At 35.2% G+C, this 18167-nt stretch overlaps 1 protein-coding gene across 2 annotated transcripts; it reads left to right on the forward strand.

Annotated features, from left to right (window-relative positions):
* The first annotated feature begins 3535 nt into the window (after positions 1 to 3535).
* Positions 3536 to 17750, forward strand: LOC131160737 (C-type lectin receptor-like tyrosine-protein kinase At1g52310). Of its 2 annotated transcripts, none has more exons than XM_058116614.1 (6): positions 3536 to 3902; positions 4153 to 4333; positions 4435 to 4492; positions 8051 to 8470; positions 8671 to 9241; positions 16885 to 17750. In XM_058116614.1, the coding sequence occupies exons 2-6, from the start codon at positions 4244 to 4246 to the stop codon at positions 17408 to 17410; spliced, it is 1665 nt and encodes a 554-aa protein (XP_057972597.1). In that variant the 5' UTR covers positions 3536 to 3902; positions 4153 to 4243; the 3' UTR covers positions 17411 to 17750. The 2 variants fall into 2 exon arrangements, with proteins under 2 accessions (XP_057972597.1, XP_057972598.1); XM_058116615.1 differs by having other exon boundaries at positions 3536 to 3654.
* Positions 17751 to 18167: the final 417 nt, after the last annotated feature.

Here is an 18167-nt window from a genome sequence, read left to right on the forward strand (position 1 = left end):
TCGTGGCATCACAAATATGCTGAATATTGATCAAAGAAATTCTTACACTACAATTGTTCAAGCCATAGGATCCAAACGATGCATGGAATTCTTTGTTGATGGAACTGAAGGCAATGGAAAGACATTTCTTTATTGTACAATATTAGCATCGTTAAGAAAAAAAGGTCATATTGTACTTGCAACGACAACATCTGGAATTGCATCGACATTACTTCTAGGTGGATGCACTGCACATTCTAAATTTGAAATTCTTATAATTGTTGATGCATCATCCACATGTTCAATCAGTAAGCAATTTGACCTCACAGAACTATTAAAACGTGCTTGGGATGAAGCACCAATGGCAAATCGATATGCATTTGAAGCATTGGATTAAACAATAAAGGATATAAAGGACACGAATTTTCCATTTGGAGGTAAAGTGGTGATACTGGGCAGAGATTTTAGGCAAGTTCTTCCTTTTGTGATAAGGGGTACAAAAGCATAAATGTTAAATGCATGTATTGTAAACTCTCCACTTTGGTAAATGTTAAAGTTCTTCATTTGAAGCAAAATATGTGTTCATGTGATGATGAATGTTTGTCAAAGTTCCTAAAGTGTATTGGTGATGGCAACCAACCAAAAATTAAAGATGACATGATAAGAATTCTATCTCCAATGATGATAAAATGGAAAGGTGAGCACTCTATAGATCAATTAATAATGAATGTGTTTCTACATTTGGAAAACCATTTGAATGATGTGAAGTATATGGTTGATAGAGGATTGCTAACTTTGAGAAATGACAATGTTGATATGTTGAATGATAGAATAATATCTCAAATTCCAGATGGGTTACCGCAGCATATATTACAACTTAAAAAAGGTGAACCAATAATGTTGTTGGGAAATTTAGATCCAAAATCATGATTATGTAACGGTACAAGGTTGATTTGTCGTGGGTTCTTTAATAATGTCATTGATGCAAAAATTCTAACAGGGGAATTTTCTAGTAGTGGAGCTTTTTTACCTCGAATTCCTTTGAAAACAACAGAGAATGTTCATCTCCCATTCACAATGACAAGACGACAATTTTCAATACATCTAATTTTTGCACTCACAATAAACAAAGCACAAGGTCAGATAATTCCAAATGTTGGAATTTATCTTCTGGATCATGTATTTAGTCATGGACAGCTATATGTGGCAATGTCTCAAGGAGTTTCAAAGTTGACCACAAAGATTTGGCAAAAAAAGGGATAATAAATCGAGAGGAGGGGATATTCACCCGCAACGTAGTTTATAAAGATGTTTTGCTCACTTCAGAATGATAGTGTGTTTAGTCATTGGTACCTATATGTAGCATGATCAAGAAGAGTATGAATATCGAGCACCTAAAGTTTACAAGTTCCTAGAAGAGGAAGAGCCCTTCACGCAGAAGGTGGTGCATAGATTAACTATTATTATCCTCAAACTAGGTACATATTTAATATATCTTATTAATTAATCTAACTTAGTATCTATGTGTTAATATCTTCTAATTTTTTTTTAGGACAAAAGATTGGTACAATGTCTCATCATATCTTTGATGAGGACCCAAACTCATATAAATCGATCTAAATATTTATTTCTTATTTTATTTATCACTTATATATGTGTTATGCAAATTCTATGTTGATTGCGTTCTTTGATGATAGGTCAATATGGATTTTCAACAAAAAATTGATATTTTGTTACACAATGCACAAATAAAACTTACAAATCAAATTTCATAATAACTATAGTTATTAGTCATTACATTAATCTATAAAATTTTCTGAGCTTACATTGGCAATTAATATAGGCACACCAATTTCGAGTATATAGTTTCAGGTGGAGATTTAGCATTAAAGCTAATAAAACTTAACTTTGGAACATTATTAACAAAGTTTTATAACATCAAAAGAAAACATCTTTCGATGAATCTTTTGAAAGGTACAAATATGTAATTTTATGTTATCTATCTTCTAACTACTTTTATCTACAGTGTTATAAACATTTGACATTGAATATTTCATAAAAAGTTGGAAAAAACATGCAAAAATAGATATATGCACTCAAGAGGTTCGCACCTACAAATTATATTACTTAAATTCTGTCAAAATTTTACTAAGAAAAACCATCAACTGTAACTTCATACATATAACTATTTATCTTTTTGGTGATTTTGTTACAGTTTTTCAAAGTTCAACGAAGAATCACTGCGAGAATGTTTACAGAATTACACAAAATTATTTTAAGGTATTAATTTTTGAATTAAATATATATTATCCATATATTTTAAAAAATTATTGTTCACATTTATAGATTAAATTTAATTTTAATATTCTTTATTTATGCAGTTACATTGCAAACATTCATGAGAAGCAGTTGGAAGAAAGTTAAAAGTTACGTATTCGAAGATTATGTTGCATAGAAATGCAGACCACATAATTTTTTTCTTAGTGAACAAAATTATTCAAAATTTTAATTGTATACATAAATGATCAGTAGGACATCAACATTCACTATTGGTTATTGTTTTACAACAATGGTTCGGATTCTGCTTTAAATGATTACATGTAATAATATAATTTATATTTTCCCTACATTTAATTCAAGACTTATTCCTAAATACATATTCAGAGTATTAGTTCACATTAAAAATGACAAAATTAATCTTACTGTGATTCTTTTACTTACATGTTACTTTCTTGGATCTTTTTTTGTCCAACTTGTTTATTTATTAATCACACAAAGTCATATATTATAACTACAATCCAATTTTACATGACACCTTTTCATTTATAAAATCAAGATTTTGAAACTTACGAATATCATGTTTAAACCAAAGCCCCTAAAAAGCTACAGAGCATGCACATCACACATGCATGCGACTAGTTTGTAAAACAAATCAAACACAAGATAGAATAACATTCATAGCCAGTTCAATTCAATTTAACTCAGTCCAGTCTTGTTAAACTTGGCTACCCAACCAAACACACCCTTAAGGGCATTTATGTCTAAGAAAATAGCACAAATCTAATATATTGATTTTTGTCAAGAAAAAGAGTTATGACTTTTCATAGTTTTGAAAATCACTAGTGAGTTTAGTAGTTATAATAAAACTATAGCACGAGCCATTGTATTTTGGTCAACCCACAAAAAGCTTATGAGTTTTTGTAATTTTTCAATTTTCAATTAATAATAAAATGATCATGTGAATTTATAATACAATTAAAGCAAAGTTTATATTCACAAAATTTCAAAAATTTTGAAAATAATAATAATATTAATTCAAAAACTTTTGTCATTTTTCTATGCTCATGTACCACAAGATTGTTTTTGAAGCACTAAAAAAAATTAAGTTTTGAAGTAAAACAGTAAAATAAAATAATTATAATAATTATAAAATATTCATATTTTACATTCTTTTATATTTTTATTATTTTAATCATATTTTTAATCAGGGAAGACGAGTTTAATTAGATTTTTAATTTTTTTTATTTCATAAGATTACTACTCACAAATTTTTTAGTTGTTGAGTTGAACCACAATCGACTCGGCCGCATTGCAGACGGAGAGAGAGAGAGAGAGAGAGAGAGAGACGGAGGAACAAAAGCAAATGGGAAAATGCCATTACCACGACTTCAACTGGTAACTACCATTGCCACTAGTGAGCAAAAAATTTAGCTCTGGAAGACTGATTCTTCCTTCTGAGTCAAGCTCGCAGTCTCGACGCACAACTCAGAACTCTGTGGCTCCATGATCAGCTAGGCTGAGCCCATCCATCCACCTCATTCTCTCTGCTTTTCCTTCTAATGCAAACACACACTTTACTTTCTGATTGACATTTTTGTTCTTTCTTCGTTGTCGTTCGTCTTCTTTCGAGTTGCAGTATGACGGTGAGTATTCTATAAAAACTGTGTGGATAGGGTTTAGGGAATTTGTAGGGTTTTATCATTTGGTTAGGAATGGAATTTTGGATAACCATTTGGGTTAACTTTTCAGTTGAGCTTTGTCGGTTTTTTGAAATTAGGAGTTTCGAAGCTGCGTATTCTTGCTTATTTTGTTAATTTCTCTGAATTGGGCGTTTGTTCTGTCGCCTAGATCCTTGATTGGTTTTACTCGTGCTTCTTCTTGTGTAATTTATAGGTTTTGAACATTAGTTTCTGGGCATGTTCTTCCGTGTGAACTGATTCTGGAGAAGGAGGCTTTGATTCTCGTCATTTCTAGGGTTTAAGTAATGATTCTGATCGAATGGAAGCTGATACATGGGCAATTGACTCCGCTTCTGATTGTTTCTACCCTGTTTCAGCTCTGCGCTTCTGATGCTGTAAGAAAACTGAATCGATTGCTAGGATTTTTTTTAACTGTTTTACTGGTCTCTTGTTAGGTTGATTCGTGTTATGAAGATTGTTTGTATTTTTCCCTCAGATGTTTTCTGACATGCATTATGTAAATGCGGTTTCGCCTGAGAAAGAAGACCACAGAGGTGTGATTCTTTTTATTTCTTATTATTTTGTTTGAGCTCTTCATGTTGGTGTTACATAGAAATGATAATTATGTGATCGCTTAAGGGAGACAATATTCCAATGTTGTGTTTTGCTTTTGCTTCCAACTTACTGGAGTTTCAAATAATTTGAAGTACTAAATTTTTCAACAAATTTGGTCTCTCTCTCTCTATCACACCGACATACATTTTTGTTGTTTATTTTCTATTTTGCTTGATGTGTGATTTAAATAAAACTAATAGTGAAACAATGCAGCACAGCACATAATGCACAGATGGATGGGACACGGGTAGTATACAACTTGGATTCAGAGACATGAAAAAATGGTCGACAGACACGCACACACTCTCAACAGACACTAGTCAAAGGCACATGCATTGTGCATAGTGGAGATACAGTTGAAGAAAGTGGGTGGTTATAGGTGGTTTTATATTTTCCCTTGCTGAATTTTTTTTTTTTTTTTAAATTTATTAAACCTGGGCTGATTCTTAAAGAATTTAAATTGTAGAAGATTATTTTGTAATAGTTGTCGCAAAACACATATGGAAACCTACATGTGCCTTGTTTTTATTAATAACACACACATGTGTGTGACATAGACATGGAGACATGCCAAATCCAACCCGTGTTAGTTGTGTGTGTTTGTGTATGTGTTCCCATGCATGCGTGCATTCATATGCATGTGACTTAACGCTGCACATGTAAATATCATTTTTACAAATGTATAGACTTTGTCCTTTACCTTTTCCTTCCCATAAAAATTCTCAATATATTGCTTTCTCTTTTGAAGTGCAGCAAATTTGTCATCCTAGACCTGATGATCAGGGTGTTAACCCAAACCTCAATACCAAATGTTTTTGTCATGGAAAAAACCTCTCCATTGCATATGTTATGCCCTTCCTAAACCTTCAATGTGGTGTTAGGACCTTGTGCACTCGGTGTGACATCGTATTGTGGAATTATTGTTTTCTGTAGAAAGTGTAAGAAAATTATTGTACAATATGTCATTATACCTAAAACACATAAAAAAAGCTATGGAGAGGCATGAGGATCATGAAGTGGTCATGGAATGGGTGCAAAGTGTTTGAGAAGCATCTAAAATTAAAAATATATCTAAATGTAGAGATACTAATAAAGTTTTGGATGCTGCTTGAGGAGTGTTTGATAAATGTTGGTGATGTAAGTGTCCATACTATAGATTCCTTTAAAATCAAAAGGAACTCAAAATTTCAATTTCAGATTTTCAACAAGATTTTGTTTCATCAAAATTTTGATAGTTTGATATGTTGAAAAAGGAAAATTATGTCATTTTATATCAAAGTTGAAAATTAATTTTAATGGAAATTTCAAAAGATTTCCACAAGACTTGTGGGAATTTACACTAGAGATCACCATAATACCTTTAACATGTGCATGGAGCAATTTATGAAGAATATCATATTTTCAACGCAAAAATCTATGTCCTAGAATTTTCAGTCATCACAAATATAAAAGAAAAAGAAAACCTATCACATAGTAATCCAATTAATCAAAATAGTGGGGTCAGTATGGTCAAATCAGATGCAGTGTGGCATGTGCGTCGAGTTAATTGAGTTATAATAAGATAATATATTTACTATAATTTAATACTATATTATATTATTATAACATAATAATATTACTTTCATTTTCATTGCTTTTTATTTTTTAGTATTATATTAATTATTGCTATTAATATAATAATAGCATATAATAATATTTTATTATAAGGGTATTAATGTCCAATTGACCAAAATAGTATTGACAATTTAGTACCAAAAATATGATTATGGGATTCCTATGAAATATTCTTGTGGGTGAGCATGGGATTGGGATTTCCATGTTTTGAAGTAGTTCTTCATTCTAAGCACGTGGCATTACCTCTGTGTTGCCTTCTGGCTGCAAGCAAACATGGGAATGAGATACCGTGGGCATCAGATTCCTGGGAAATTTGAAATATCCTGTGAACAAAACAGTCCTTAAGGATTTTGCTAATGTAATGTTCTTGATAAGATGAATACTGATGATGGTTTACAGGTAGGGAAACCTAGTAGGATCTCGCCTCCTAATATATAATTATCTGCAAGATGAGTAATAACATTAATGTGCATCTTTTCTTGCATTCTGTTTCATGGTTGTTATGGAATGTTCATATTGTTGAACAAAATGGGGTTTGTCCATCTTCCATGAGGGAAACATTTCTTTCAAACTACTTTTTTTTTTTGGTGTGGTGAAGAGTTCAAGATATTGTGGATTGAAGTTGATTTTATTCTTTCACAAGACTGAGAAAGGACTGATGCTGTTTTCTTTTCTCTGGAGTCTGGCCTTCTGTCACAGGAGCTTTTTCAGGATTGCCTTTTACTCATTCAATGTGATTAGAAGGCTTTAATAGCTTGATTTGGTCTTACTATTTGTTTTCTTTGGTTTTTTTTTGTAGACTCCTTTGTTCACTTTTTTTGGCTACTTTTCCATCTTTCCTTAACAAATTTTGTTTTGTTTATGAATGTATATTAATTTCATTCAACTGGTGTAATCTGTGGTGTCATTCATCTCTTTACGCCCCAATAAGTCAATGACACAAGTGCAATGAAGAATTTCATCTTTCCAAATCTCTCATTCCAGAATTGTCTGCCTCTAATGCATCCACTTCCTGATGATTCTTGAATGACACCTGACATTCTCCAAGTATGCTGTTAACAATGCACTTTCCAACCAATCTTAAAATTCCTCTCTTATCTAAATGGAAATAGCTACCTTTCATGATCTATCAAGACCTTGCTCAACTCTTAGAGTTTATTTATTTATTTATTTTTAAGTTTCCCATTCACTGTCAAAGTTGTTGTCTGGAATTTTAGGTTTGATTCGTGGAATGTTGAGAATGCTATCCAAATCAAGTGATAGTAATCTTATTTGATGGTAGATTGATTGGGAAAGTGCTGATCTTTGAGTGATAAGTTTAAATTGTTTCACCAATGAGGACTACTGCTTTTTGGGCAAAAGTTTTCATAATTTACAGCTCATGTTTGAGATTTGACTATCACTTATGAGATGGATTAGGCGTAGTCTCACCCAAAATACAGAACCTATGTACATGGTTGGATGCTGGGTTATTATGAGAGAGCATGGACCCTGATTGGCATTAGTGGCACTTATATTCTTATTCAAAATATTTATGTTTGTGATAAGTCTGGACTATGGATCCTTCAATTAAAAATTTAAAAGTCTTAAATGAAATTAACTGATTTTCAGAAGCAGAGGGCTTTCAAAATTTAATTTTTCTTTTGCTTATTTTTTGCAAAAAAAAAAAAAAAAAAAGAAAAAAAAAGGAAAAAGAAAGAAAGAGACTTTGTTAGTTTTCTCAAATATGTGATTAGCAATTTTATTCTAGCAAGATGCAGTTATTGCATTGTGCATTTGTGCTGTATATAGAAACTTGTCTTTTGTTTGAAGTATATATTTTGTTTATAGTCTGTATTATTTGCAACCTATTAAATCGAAATGTTTCATTTTCTTTTGTGCAGCTCCTTGCCCCTCTGGTTGGGTTACCAGTCCAGATAAAAGGAAATGCTTTGGATCCATGAGAAGTCCCCAGCCATGGGATGAATCAGAGGCCCACTGTAAAGGTTATGGAGGGCACTTGGCTGCAGTGTCATCATTTCAAGATCTAAGATTTTCTCAAAACCTTTGCAGTGCCAATGTTAATGGCTGCTGGGTTGGAGGGAGAGGCATCAATTCATCTACTGGTTTTGGTTGGAAATGGTCTGATAATGCCTCATTATGGAATGCATCTAATTTTCCTGTGGTGCCACTTCACTCCAATTGCTCTGTTGCGTCTTGTCAGTCCAATGTTTCAATTGATTTGTGTACATTGCTGACTAATGGATCTCTCATGGCTGAGAGATGCAACTTGTCTCATGCTTTTATCTGCATGCTTGATATAGGTATGCTGCCAGTTATTACCATTCCCTAGAATGCCTATGATGACAATTTTGCACTTATATACTTTTTTTAGTCTCCTTTTTTGAAGTCGGTACTTCATATTACTAATTCTTCAAGGCATTTTTATTTATTTTTTGCTCAGTGTGATTTATCCATTATCCATAATGCTGATAAAAAACATTGTCTAAATCTTTTCTTTCAGAGAACAAATGTTTCCACATGCACTGCCACAGGGAGTATCTTATTATCCTTGCAGTAGTTAGTGGTTTGATCCTCTGCACAACATCAGCTGTTGTCATTTGGCTCCTAGCATACAGGCGAAGCAAGAGGCGCAGAAGGTCTCGCAAACTATCCAACCCGGCAGCATCTGCATTAGTTCCGCCGTCATGGAAGGTCTTCAACAAAGAGGAACTGAGGTTAATTACAAAGAATTTTAGTGAAGGAAATCGTCTTCTTGGAGATGCCAAAACGGGTGGCACATATAGTGGGCTTCTACCTGATGGATCAAGAGTGGCGGTTAAGAGGCTGAAGAGGTCTAGTTTTCAGAGGAAAAAGGAGTTCTATTCTGAGATTGGAAGGGTTGCCAGGCTTCATCATCCAAATTTGGTGGCTGTAAAAGGATGTTGCTATGATCATGGTGACCGGTACATTGTTTATGAGTTTGTAGTTAACGGGCCATTGGATAGGTGGCTACACCACATACCAAGCGTGGGTAGGAGCTTGGACTGGGCCATGAGAATGAAAATTGCCACGACTCTTGCTCAAGGGATTGCGTAAGTATAAATCCTTGAAGCTTTGGTAAAAATAAATTGGATATCTGAAATTTTCTGTTTTTTTTAGCAGCGTAAGAGAGAAAAAAAAAAGGACTGGCATATTTGAAATTTGCATTCGTTTCTTTGTCATCTTGCACACATGCATATTTTATTTCTGAAGCTGTTTAGAAAATAGTGCAAGAGAGCATCTTAACTTTCTATGTGATGTAGATTGCAATTGTATTTGAGGGTATAATTTTATTTCCATAGTTGCTGTAGCTTTTTGAAACCCTTAATTTGATTTCTTCTTTGCAATCCACCTGATTCTAGGGATGAATATTTTCTAAAGAACTTTTAGCTCTTTTATTGTTATTCAACTCATAAGTTGTAACTATGATGGATAGCTTACTTCACACATGGCAATTAGAGTCATGTCAATGTTCAATCCTTTTTTGCTTCTTTTCAAAAGGTGTTCTTTGTAATTTGTCAAGAAAGAGTTCATTAGGTCTGCTGTTTTTCCTGCTGTTTTGCTGCATTGTGGGAGGGGCCTTGAAAAGTTTTTTTAGTCTGAATTGTTGTTTCTAGATGGTTAGGGTTACCTCTAGTTGCACAACTACAATTTGCTATTATCTGCTATTTCTGATGCCTGCTATTTGCAGATGTGGATACTTTTGTTTGCTTCAATGCTTTCAAGTATTTGAATTGAAATCATGTTAAAAAAATCTACTTGGGAGTCTTTTTGAATGACGTTTGATGTTGCATATGCACAACTTGGTCTACCCCTTGGAGCCAAATTCAAAGACAAAAGGAGTTTGGGATCCTATTATTGAAAAGTTTGAAAGGAGATTGGCAGGGTGGAAAAGAAATTTCTTATCAAAAGGGGGCAGACTCATTCTTATTAGGAGCACTTCGACAAATCTTCCAATTTACTTCATGTTTCTCGTTCTCTTACCAACCTCAGTTGCTAGAAGATTGGAGGGAATTTAGAGAAGATTTCTTTGGGGAAGCTTGGAGGAGGAGTTTAAATATCACCTTGTTAGATAGGGAGTGGTCGAACAACCCATTTGTTCGGTAGGTTTGGGGTTGAAATCCCTTACTCTCAATAAAGCCTACCTTAGGAAGTAATTATGGAGGTTCATGAAGGAGAAGATCACCTTTGGTGGGATATTATTGTTTCTAAATATGGGCCTCAGCATAATGATTGGACAACTCGCAATAAATAGGGTCCCTATGGAGTGGGAGTTTGGAAATTCATTAGGAAAGGATGGGATGATTTTTTTCCAATTTGTGACATTTCAAGTGGGAAATGGGGCCAATGTTTTTTTTGGCATGATGTGCGGTGTCAGAACAGTAACTTTAGAGCTGCCTTTCCTTCCATCTACAGCATGGCTTTTGACAAAAATGCCCTTATTAGTAATCATCTCCAAACCACTGATCAGGGAATTTTTTGGGACATTACTTTTACAAGGAATGTGGCAGATTGGGAACTTCACACACACTCTCTGACTTCTACAAATTTCTCTACAAATTCCGTCACCAAAACATCCCCAACGAGCCAAAATGGGCTTTGGACAAAAATGGTATTTTCACTATTAAATCTTTATATAAAAGCTCTCACCATTGGAACAAATTGCAATAACTACCCTTGGATTCATATTTGGAGAGCGGAAGCCCCTTCAAAGGATGCCTTTTTTGCTGGGGAGTCCGTACACGGAAATATTTTTACTCTTAACAATCTGCACAAAAAAGGGCTTACAGTCACGTATCAGTGTTTTCTTGGTATGGCTGACGCAGAATCAGTCAACCACATTCTTCTCCACTGCCCCTAGGCAAGGAACTTGTGGTATTTGGCTCTTTCCTTTGCTGGGTAGTAGTGGGTTATGACAAATTCAGTTGGAGGGGAGATTTGGGCTTGGAAAAGCATCAAAGCCATAAAGGAGAAGTGAAAGGCTTTGAACCTCATCCCTCTCACCATCTTTTGGTGTGCTTGGAAAGAAAGAAATAAAAGAGCCTTCAAAGATTCATCTACTTAGCTTCAGACTTGCAAAGACCATTGGATTGTTGCTATCTCCAGTTGGCTTAGTGGGAAGAGTGTTAATGATCATTTTGTAATCCTTGATGTTTGCAAGACTCATCGGAGTGGTTGATGTTTTGTACCAGGGTTTTGCAGCCCCTTGATGCCTTGCTAATATATTTTTATTTCGCTGATCAAAAGAAAAAAAAAGTTTAGCTATGGTGAAAACAAATCCCAAGCTGGTAATCTTGTGACCTGCCGATAAATTGTGGTGGGAGCATTGGCCCCAATTTGCTCATTGTTGGCTAACTTGCTCCATGGTCTCTTTGTTTTCTACTTCATAATCTTAAAAATAAATTCTTGGTGGGATTTCTTTTAACAGGAAATGAGGAAAAGTATATATAGCACTTGGTCAAATGGGAAAGGTGTGAATTCTGGAGGTGGTCATTTGGTGATTCAAAAGGACTTTGGGAGGCCTTCTTACATGTTAGTATTTTAGATCCCAAGCCTAGTGCCTTTGGGGTTAAGAGACTTTTTGCCGAAGGGAACATAGGGAGGTTCAAATCTCATTTAGTGATTTTCAATATTGGTTGGATACCATGATGGTAGGAAAATTGGGAATTATAAACAACTAAATTTTTAGGGAGGCACCTCTAGGGAAATGGTTGAGTTATAATAGACATGATAGAGCTAAAAGCTTTGTAGTGCAAGGTTGCTGATTGGAGATTTGGTAGCTTAAAAAAATAGGTTGGTTTTTGAAGGAGGTTATGGGGCCACACATCAATGCATGCAAGGCAATGTGGAGGGGGTTCTTGATAAGGGAGGAGAGCTTCGTGGTACACAAGTAATGGATGTTTTGGAGAGGGATTAAAGAGGAGAGTCAGGAAATTCCCAAGAAGCTCAAGCATGGATTGAGGTTTGTAAAGGTATTTTGACGGCTGAAGGGATTCCTTGAACTAGCGGGAATCCAAAGTGGAGGCTGAGACGAAGAGAGTGAGAGAGACAACTTGATGGTTTAAGTGTCAAAAAATCCTTCTTGAAGAATAATCATGGGTATTTATAGAGGGGAGGTAAAATGTTGCAAGGTGTTATCTTCCGATAATAGATTGACATGTCATGCCTCATTTAATGAAGAAGATGGATTTTTTGAGCAAATTAGATGACACGAGGTTAAGATGTGAGAGAATTAAAGGGAACATGTGTCACAAATGACACAGGACACTTGAGCAACTTAAGAAAATGCTAAGGGGTTGGAACAGCCTTAGTGGAACCCTCACTTGAGCCCACGAAGACAAAACTATCTAAAACATCCCAAGATCAGGATTGATAGACCCCACCACGTGTCTCTATGGCCAATCCCGACACATGACGTCGATATTGATCTCCTACTAGAATGGAAACATAATATCATTAGCATTTAACTTAATTAAAATGTACATGTGAGTTTGAAATTAATCAAGTCAACAATCTAGGACGAAGTGGTAATTTTTACGCATTTACATTTAGCCTCCAACACAGGAGATTATTCACATGGTCTGAAGAAATTCCTGGGTATCAAAATTTGTTAAATGTGACAATGTAAATGATGCAAAGTAAAATTTTTTTTAGAAAAAGTGGGTAAATTTGAGTTTTCAAAAATAAGAGTTGATAAGACCTTGTGGTTTCATAAAGATCAGGTAGGGAATCCTACTCCTAGTAGGAGTATAAATCCAATTCCAAGTCTTAACAGGAGAGACTTCCATACTTTTTCTTGGAATTTCACTTGAAAAGAGTTACGAGCACAGTAAAATCGATAGAAAGGAGCGAGGAACATAGTGGAGATGACTTGTCTTCAATACCAAACTAAGGTAAAAAATTTCCTTTGAAAAAAGAATGTATTTTTTTCTTTAGATGTGAGTTTTATGGGGGATTTTGAGTCCCGCGAGAATCATGTGTGCACATGGAGTTTGCTAGTCTCATGGGGATTGTAAACGCACGAGGAGGCTGCGAGTTCTGTGGGAATTGTGCGTGTGCGGGGCAGGGTTTGTGAGTTCTGCATGGAATTGCAGGCGTTTTTTGGGGGGCGGGGGGGAGGAGTCTGTGAGTTTTATTGGAATTGTGCCTATGGAGGAGGATTTTGTGAGTCCCATGGGAATTGCGAGCCTGTGGAGGATCTGCGAGTCTCGCCATAATTTTGCACGTGTGTGGGGGAAGTTTGCAAATCTTGCAAGAATTGTGCATGCTCTGGGGTTTTGGGAGTCCCATGGGATGCTTGAGCAACTTAATAAAAAGCGAGTTGGAACCCTAGCGAACCTTAACTCGAGCCCACCAACCCAGAACTCTCAAGAACATCCCAAGATCGGTATTGGTAAAGACCCTGCCATGTGTCTTTATGGCCAATCCCGCACGTGTTGTCGGTATTAACCTCTTGCAAGAATACAAAAATTATATAATTAACATTTAATTTAATTAATATGTACATGCAAGTTCCACATTGATTAAGTCAACAATATAGGGCAAAGTGGTAATTTTACGCATTTATAGGTAATAATGGGGAGATCCAAACTATGAGGTAGGTGTTCACTTTTATGCGGGGCCATGGGGGATGGTAGTAAAATTTCCTTCTGTCATTATGTTTGGAGTTGATACTCATGCCATTGTTCTTTTTTTTTGGATCTATTTGCGTTAGTGTGCAGAACTTGCAAGGGTGAATAAGTGAGCTAGAATTAATCTTGTTAGAGCTTTCAAACATCTGAGGGGATGGTTTTTAATGCCTGAGGGCTGAGTATTGCTCCAGGCAGAAATGTGGGGGCAAGGACTAATATTGTGCCTTATGAAGTAGTAGTGTTTTATAGGGTAGTGGTGGTAACAAAGAATGAGATTTATGGGAATAATGTGATCCTAGGGATATGAGGGCCCCTCTTCAGTGCAGTCTTTGGCACTACTTTCCAAGGTGGCCAATGCTTCTTGAAAAAGAGTATTGACTTTTCTTGGAAATAGGAATCAATTAAATATTGGGATGATCTGGAGTGATGACAAATACTCGGTGTTAATTGAATTCCATCTATTTAAAATTTCAGTGATGAGGTTTTTTAGATTAGCAATGCCTTCTTGGAGGAATATCCAGGATTGGGAGTATGAGTTACCATGCAATTGTAAAATGTATGTTATAAGTGATTCCTATTGTGCTTTGGGTTTTTATCTCATTTTGTTATTTTGAGTGGGGAGGGTATTTAGAAGTGGGATGTTTGGCAGATTTATTTATTTTTTTGATGAGACATGTATTATTGGGCACCAAGGGGAGCCAACATGTGTACAAAAACTATATGCTCAAAAGTCAAGAAAATCAAGTTAAGTTGTTGCAGTCTTGTTTAAAATTACCAGAATTCCAAAAAAAGAGAGTACACAAAAGAACCTTTAATATTTTGTACAGAAAACTCTCTTCCCTTGAATGGCCTTCTATTTCACTCCATCCAACCACCAAACTAAGTATAGGAGAGCAATGGGCAAAGCTTGTCTTGCACTGTGATTTGTACTGCTGAATCTCCAACTGTGAGGAACCAGGGGAGAGCAATGGGTAAAGCTTGTCTTGCACTGTGATCTGTCCTGCTGAATCTCCAACCGTGAGGAACCAAGGGCATGCTATTTGGCATCACCCAACTGATTCCAAACCACTGCCAAATTAAGTCCCGCTCTCTGGTCTTGCAACAGCAGATGTATGTCTGACAAAGGGGCAATACCTAATCAATTATGTTGTTATATAATGTGGATGCTAAAAACTTAGGGTTTGTTTTGTATCATTGTTGTTTTCTGTTTTTTGTTTCTCCACAGTGAAGAAACAAATTATAAAAATGCGTTTGTTTATGTTGTCAATTTTCTGTTTTTGTTATCTGTTTTCAGCTCTTTGCCAAAAAATAGAAAATCAGATTTTATGGTTTCTAGTTGTTTTGGCAACCAGTTGTTTGAGATTTTAATATACAGAAATAGTTTTTTTGGATTAAATTAATCATTTTATACACTTTTAAATGAAAATCAAAATTAAATGATCATATGAATTTAAATATAATTAAAATAAAAATATACATAAATTTCAAAAAATAATAATAAAGCAAATTACGAAATATTTTTACTATTTTTCAATTGTCACGTCCAATAAAATTTGTATTGTGTTGAGAGTAGAACAATTAAGTAAAATAATTATAATAAAATTTATTTTTATTATAGTAATTTTTTAATGTGTATTATTTGTAATTTTATTATTTTAATCATATTTTCATAATATTATTTGATTTAAAGATGAAACTGAGCATTATTTTAATTAATTTTTTAATTTGTATTAATTTTATAAATGTTAACCAAATAGGTTGCTGGGTTCTAATTTTTAGTTTCTATTTTTGGTTTTTTATTTTCGTTTCTAGTTTCTATTTCTCTAATTTTTGACATTTATACCAAACAGCCCCTTATTCTTTCATCACCTATTGTTGAATTGCGTCACATGCTTTAAGTTGATGTTTGTATAGTGGAGGAAAATCATGTACAAGATGAAGTAAAAGAAAAATTACCTAATTGCTTTTCCAGGTTTGAACAGATCTGGAGATAGTCAGAAGTAGGAATTGAAATTGGAGGCTTTCTACAATAGGGATATGGTAACCTCCTGTTTGGTTTGCGGAGTCAGGCCTGGAGTGAAATCAAATTTCAGTAGTGGAATCGTATTCATGCGTTTGGTTTGCAGAATTATAGGCGGAATTGTATTCCGGTTAGAATACGATTTTTATGAAGGACAGAATTGCGATTCCTGCCCAAATGGGCTGGAATCATGACTCATTCCATGGAATCAAAAATAGTTCTCATAATAGCCACCCATTCCCTTCCCCTCCCAAAAACCCATTCACATATGAAGAATTGAAGCCATGGTCGTGGATTATGTCGTGCACTGAGGGATGGCCACCACAGCTCAAGGGCTTGGTGCCACAGCTTCAGTTCTTCATTCTCCTTCCTCCTCTTTGACTACTTTATTTCTGGTGAGAACCAATCAAGCATCTCTCTGGTTATTTGAAGGACTAACGCCAATGGTCCTAAGCACTGAAGGACTTGCTACTGCAGCTCTGCAGCTTGCCAGTGAGTCCTCACTGCCGCAACTTCCGTTCCTCATTCTTCTTCTTCTTCTCACTTTAATTCCATTATTTTTGGTGAGAACCAATCAAGTATTTTTGTTGAGGTTGCTTATGGGGGCAATCTCCATAGCTAAAATTTGTGCATTTTTAAAAAATATTGTATCTTTCATTCCATTTCCATAGTTATTCTATGTGAGTATCCAAACACACTAATGTTATTCTGACATTGATTCCATTCAAGTATCGATTCTATTTCCATTCTAGTTCCATTCCTATGTCTTTTCATTCTGCAAACTAAACTGAGGATAAATGTTTATGAAATTCCAATCTGGCTAATTTGGAAAAATAAAATAAAATAAAACAAGTTAAACATTCTGATTATTGAATTTATAGTTTTTTTTTTTATAACTCTGAAAGCCCCTTATATTTTTAAACTTTTGGGTATGGTGTTAGCATGTCTTAACTGGTATAATAATTTTTTCCTTGGTGTGGTGCCATGTGTTTCCAGTTATATTTTTTTTTTTGGTCAATGTTCACATGCTCATATCTTAAAACAGGTTTCTGCATGACAAGGTGAAGCCACATGTCGTGCATCGAGATATCCGTGCAAGTAACGTATTGCTTGACGAAGAGTTTGGAGCACATCTAATGGGAGTTGGCCTCTCAAAGTTTGTTCCATGGGAAGTGATGCATGAGAGGACAGTGATGGCTGGGGGAACATATGGATACCTTGCTCCTGAATTCGTATATAGGAATGAACTTACAACGAAGAGTGATGTTTACAGCTTTGGCGTGCTGCTGCTGGAAATTGTTAGTGGGCGCAGGCCTGCACAGGCAGTTGATTCAGTGGGCTGGCAGAGTCTATTCGAATGGGCAACACCTCTCGTGCAGTCTCACCGCTACCTTGAGCTTTTGGATCCCTTCATAACATCATCCTCTCTTAACATTCCAGAGGCAGGTGTTATTCAGAAAGTTGTGGACCTTGTATATGCTTGTACACAGCATGTCCCATCCATGCGTCCCAGGATGTCACACGTGGTGCATCAGCTGCAACAGTTGTCACAACATTCCATTGTGAAGTAAGTAAAATCAATCGTGAGAGTAGATAAAATCAATCGCGAGTCATGGGCTTTCTAGTTCTGCCCAGAAGATCTGTTCATTTCAATACATTTTTCATGGTTATTCAGATCAGGGCTGTAAGTTAATGGCAGAATCTTCAGGAAGGAGATTTCTGGCTTCCTAGTTTCAAGCTTGACATAGTTGTAAGAGTAGGTTTTGTGTTCTAACTTGGCACACCTCCACCGCATTGTCACCACTAATTCAGTATCGATGTATTCAAGAATTGTGCTGTTTGTAGAAATTACCACTCGAGTTGTGCTTTTCGTTGATCTACTTGCACAAATGAAAATAGTTGCTTTTGAAATTGTTTCGCCTGAGTTCAGCTTTTTTATATATTTATTTATGAAACAAGTCATTAGCAGCACGATGAAGATATTTGCTTTCCAAATCAAGAGTCGTACGTTCTATTGACGTAAATCTTTGTTTACGTAAGTTATTCATATCCATTTTCAATATCCAAAAGAAGGCTGAAAATGGCGATCATGATCTTTTTGTTTTTATTTATTTTTATTTTACATCTCTGTTTCCTTCACTGTCTGAGTAATGTTTAGCCTCAAATTTAGGCAATGCCATTTTCCAAGCAAAACGAAGACCCTTCAAAGTTAACCCTAAACGGTCAGATCAAAGTTTCACCACGGCATTCACAGAAAATCCCATATCATTACCATTTCCCTGATGGACATTTATGTAATCCAACAATCTTTTGTTCTCTTATTTTCTT

This window comes from Malania oleifera, chromosome 7, assembly GCF_029873635.1.
Source record: "Malania oleifera isolate guangnan ecotype guangnan chromosome 7, ASM2987363v1, whole genome shotgun sequence".
NCBI classification, from domain to species: Eukaryota; Viridiplantae; Streptophyta; class Magnoliopsida; order Santalales; family Ximeniaceae; genus Malania; species Malania oleifera.

Excerpts from the sequence above, each read along its gene's own strand:
- LOC131160737 (XM_058116614.1), top strand. The coding sequence starts at position 4,244 with ATGATTCTGATCGAATGGAAGCTGATACATGGGCAATTGACTCCGCTT. Across the intron at positions 4,493-8,050 it reads TGAGAAAGAAGACCACAGAG|CTCCTTGCCCCTCTGGTTGG; the intron begins GTGTGATTCTTT and ends TCTTTTGTGCAG. Across the intron at positions 8,471-8,670 it reads TATCTGCATGCTTGATATAG|AGAACAAATGTTTCCACATG; the intron begins GTATGCTGCCAG and ends CTTTTCTTTCAG.